The sequence below is a fragment of the Triticum dicoccoides genome, chromosome 4A (genome assembly GCF_002162155.2).
Source record: "Triticum dicoccoides isolate Atlit2015 ecotype Zavitan chromosome 4A, WEW_v2.0, whole genome shotgun sequence".
Lineage (NCBI taxonomy): Eukaryota > Viridiplantae > Streptophyta > Magnoliopsida > Poales > Poaceae > Triticum > Triticum dicoccoides.
The window spans coordinates 730,453,058-730,456,784 of record NC_041386.1 but is presented as its reverse complement, the minus strand read 5'-3'; the positions used below and the strand labels follow the sequence as shown (position 1 = coordinate 730,456,784).

The 3,727-nt window shown below is 45.0% G+C and overlaps 1 protein-coding gene across 1 annotated transcript; it reads right to left on the bottom strand.

The window, feature by feature from the left end:
* Positions 1 to 291: 291 nt before the first annotated feature.
* LOC119289917 (disease resistance protein RPM1-like) lies at positions 292 to 3,024 on the bottom strand. The gene has a single exon (XM_037569088.1). The coding sequence runs from the start codon at positions 3,022 to 3,024 to the stop codon at positions 292 to 294; it is 2,733 nt and encodes a 910-aa protein (XP_037424985.1).
* Positions 3,025 to 3,727: the final 703 nt, after the last annotated feature.

Sequence of the window (3,727 nt, the reverse complement as noted above, 5' to 3'; positions counted from 1 at the left end):
GTGGCGGCGGTGGCGCATGTCGACGGTCAGTTCGTCTTCGTAGTTCCTGCTTGCCGAGGTGGCGGTGAGGAGTATGGAGGAAGATGTAGCGGTTGCATGCGCACCCGTTGCCCCGCCTCGTTGGATCCTAGCTTTCCACGAGGTTGGATTCGATCCCTGATATGTGTGTAATTTTCTGTTTTCTTAGGGTCTTGTGTGTAAGATGACCGTCACATCGCTTGACTTCACGCAGTGGTGGGTCCTTCCAGATCCTTCTCTTGTTCAAAAAAAAGCAACCCCAGCCAGCACTCGCTAAATAACCACAACCCGTCTCACATGGTTAATTTTCATCCAATCTTCATCGTGTTCCTTTGATTCCTCATTTGTTTGAAGCTTCCGTGTCAGCTCTTCAGAAATATTGTGCAACTCCAGGTACTCGAGGGTTCTGAGATGCTCGATGCCATGAGGAAGATCGTCCAATACTGGACAGTCTCTGAGAATTAGGTCAACAATGTTTTTCATCGCACCTTGTTCAATTGCAACTCTGTTGAGATTCGGAGCACCCCATATCCCTAGTGCTTTGAGTTTTGGAAGCGATGTTGCACGGAAGTGTAGCTCCTCTCCATCATAAGCCTTACCAAGGACAAGTTTAACTAAGCCATGCAAACCCATGAGGCATGCAAAAGAATCTTCATATAATTTGGACCAACACAACGCTAAATCCGTGAGGTTAATAAGTTTTGAACTGGATGAGACAAACTGAGGTAGAGTTCTTTCGTCTAGCTGCGCATATATCTCTACTTTTGAAACAGTTGGAGGTAAGCGAAGTGCCTCCAGCTGGAGGACTTCCGTTTGATCAAGTGCAAAGATTCCTACATGAACAAGATGAACCATTTTCGAGATCGCCCCACACAAATCTGCACAATGACCATTCCTGACTTTACTGATACCAAAAGTTCTTAACTTGGTTAAGCATCCTAGATGACACAGCACCTCACTGTTAGCTTCGATATATTGCAGGGCCAACAAGTCGGTCAAATTGCCGATAGCCTTCGGCACCTGGATCCCATCAAAAACAACAAATCTCCCGTAAGCTCCAGCCAGAACAGTAATCACAAACAAGTATTTCAGTTTCCGAAGTGTGGCCACTTCCACTGGAAGTGCCGATAGCATCGCCTTGCAAGCATCCAGGACTTCCAGGTTATGTAACCTCCCTATTTCTTTTGGGAGATATTCAATATGAGTATCTCGAAGACCTAGAAAGCGCAGATTAAACAAGTTGAAGACCATCTTGGGTAGTCTCTTGATTTGAACTCCTTGCAAATCCAATGTTGACAGCAAGCTGAAAGGTCTGAGGAAAGCCTCTAGAAAATCTATTCTCAGGTGGCTGTCAAAAACATGCAGAGAGCGAAGACTTGTTGCACTTGACAATACGGTCAATTGTTCCCTGCTTGTACCCTGAATTGACAGGCGACGCGTATTCTTGGTATAAAAAGGCCTTGAGCCATTGTAAAATTGACAAAAGGATTCCTCTTCTGATTTAGCAAGAGCAAGAACACGGATGATGTCATGCATTCGGCACCTGCGAACTCGACCATATGAATTCCGCTGGACCACCTGCAGTAGGCTTCTGTTTACAAGTTCGTAAAGGTAGCCCTCTGCCACTTCCTCCAATGATTTGCTCCCTGCTTCTTTAATGAATCCAGCTGCGATCCAATGCCTGATTAACCTTTTCCTTCCGAATAGACGACCCTCTGGAAATATTGTGCAGTGCAGAAAACAATTCTTTAAATCAGTTGGAAGGTCCTCCAAGCTGACTTTCAGAACAATGTTGACATCGAGGATCACATTATTACTGAGTTGCGACTCTAACTCCTCGTATAGACTTTCCCACTGGCTGTAAGTTGGATGCCGGCATGACAACAAGCGGCCTACACAAGCAATAGCAATTGGCAAGCCACCACATTTATTGAGAAACATCTGAGCTAAATTTTCTAGTTCCTCTGGGCATGTTTTGTTGTCATTTTTCCAAAAGGCTTCATTGGAAAATAGCTGCCACGCGTAATCTCTTTCCAATGGTTCGAGTTTGATTGTATAGGTTTTTGTTGCCAGCAATGCTACCTCCTGAATTCTAGTGGTGATAACAAATCGACCAGTGCTTTCTGTAGGAAATGCATTCCTAATCTTAAACCAGACATCCACATTCCAAACATCATCCAGGATTATGAGATAATTTGAACCCTCCAGATGATTATGGATTACCTCAACCAAGCTTCTGTTTTCGTTGGCAACACTATTTGGGATACCCAATTCACTTGCAATCTTTTTCAGCAAGTCTTCAACTTGGTAGCTACTTGATACACTTATCCACACAGAAATATTAAAGTCCATCTTCACGGCCGTGTACACATGATGAACCAAAGTGGTCTTACCCACACCTCCCATTCCCCAAATAGTTGCAATTTTGCTTCGTGGCTCCTCCAAATCACCCACGAGCCAGTGCATCAGCTTGTCCTTGTTCTTCTCAATGCCCACAAGATCCTCTCCCCTCACAAGATTCAGAGAATGGTCAGCAGATCTAGAGTGGCCACCGTTCCTCCCCTCTCTATCCATCTCTCTCATGCTGTAGCGGACCTTTCTCCTGTCTGCACTCTGAAGCCTGCCCTTGATATCCTGAAGCTTGAGTGTCAAACGATGCCATGCCTTGATGTGCTTGACCCTCTTCTTCATCCTCTTAGTGAATCCACCATGCTTGTCTTCCAGCTTGTAGGTGAACTCATCGACCACATCCTCAATCTCGAAGGCGAAGCCCCTGATCTTGTTGACAAAAATACGGGTAGTCTCATCGGTGTCCTTGAACCGCTCCGCCCCTTGGAGGTAGGCATGCATGCTCTCCAGCTCCTCCTTGGCCTCACGGATCTCGCCGAAGAGGCCCCTGATGGCAGATGCCTCGTTGCATAGCAGCGATGCGCCAAAGGTTGCTGCCTCTTTTGCTAAGGCAAAACCGAGCTTTGCAATCAGCAACGCTACAACGCCCTCTGCCATAGTGGATGATCTGTGTTCTAGTCTGAGAACCCGGGTGGAGTTTCAGATGGATCTCGTGTAAGCGTGTGTATTCTGGGTTGGCATGTTCTTCCAAGTGTTTAGGTGGTCATGTGATGAAAAATCCTCAGAGGCTTCTCGACCAAGCAACAGTCTGGTCTCGCAGAGATCTACTGTAGTCAATGTGCTCAACAAGTCGCAATTGTATATATGCTCCTTTCATGAAAAATAATTGACCGCTGCAAGTGCACACTAATTCTCTGAACTAAATGAGTATAATAGTATGCGCCACCCACCAACTGATGACTTTCTTCCCACATGCGCCTCCCCCCGACTCCAACCCCCACTACCACCATCCCTATCCCCTCTTTTTCTTTGTTTATTATAAATGATCTGACTTTATTCAGTAACTAAGAACTAATATTATAGCGAAGAAACTAAAACACCCATGAAAAATGGAAATTGCAGACAAAACTGAAAGTTTCATAATATCACATCGAAATCAATGTCTACAACATCATCTTTTGCATCTCAATTTTTATCCAAGGAAGCAGTGGAAAAGCTGCACATGTGACCAATCTTCTGCAAGCTAGACTACTAGCTCATAGGTTTTGAAAAGCAGCATGGGCCATCCACCCCAATACGTGAGAATTTATTGGGGTGAAATAATTTTTTTAATTGCTTGGTGTAAAGAAACAATTAAGTA

Bases quoted from the DNA above. Each gene is read 5' to 3' on its own strand.
- LOC119289917 (XM_037569088.1), bottom strand. From the start codon at position 3,024: ATGGCAGAGGGCGTTGTAGCGTTGCTGATTGCAAAGCTCGGTTTTGCC.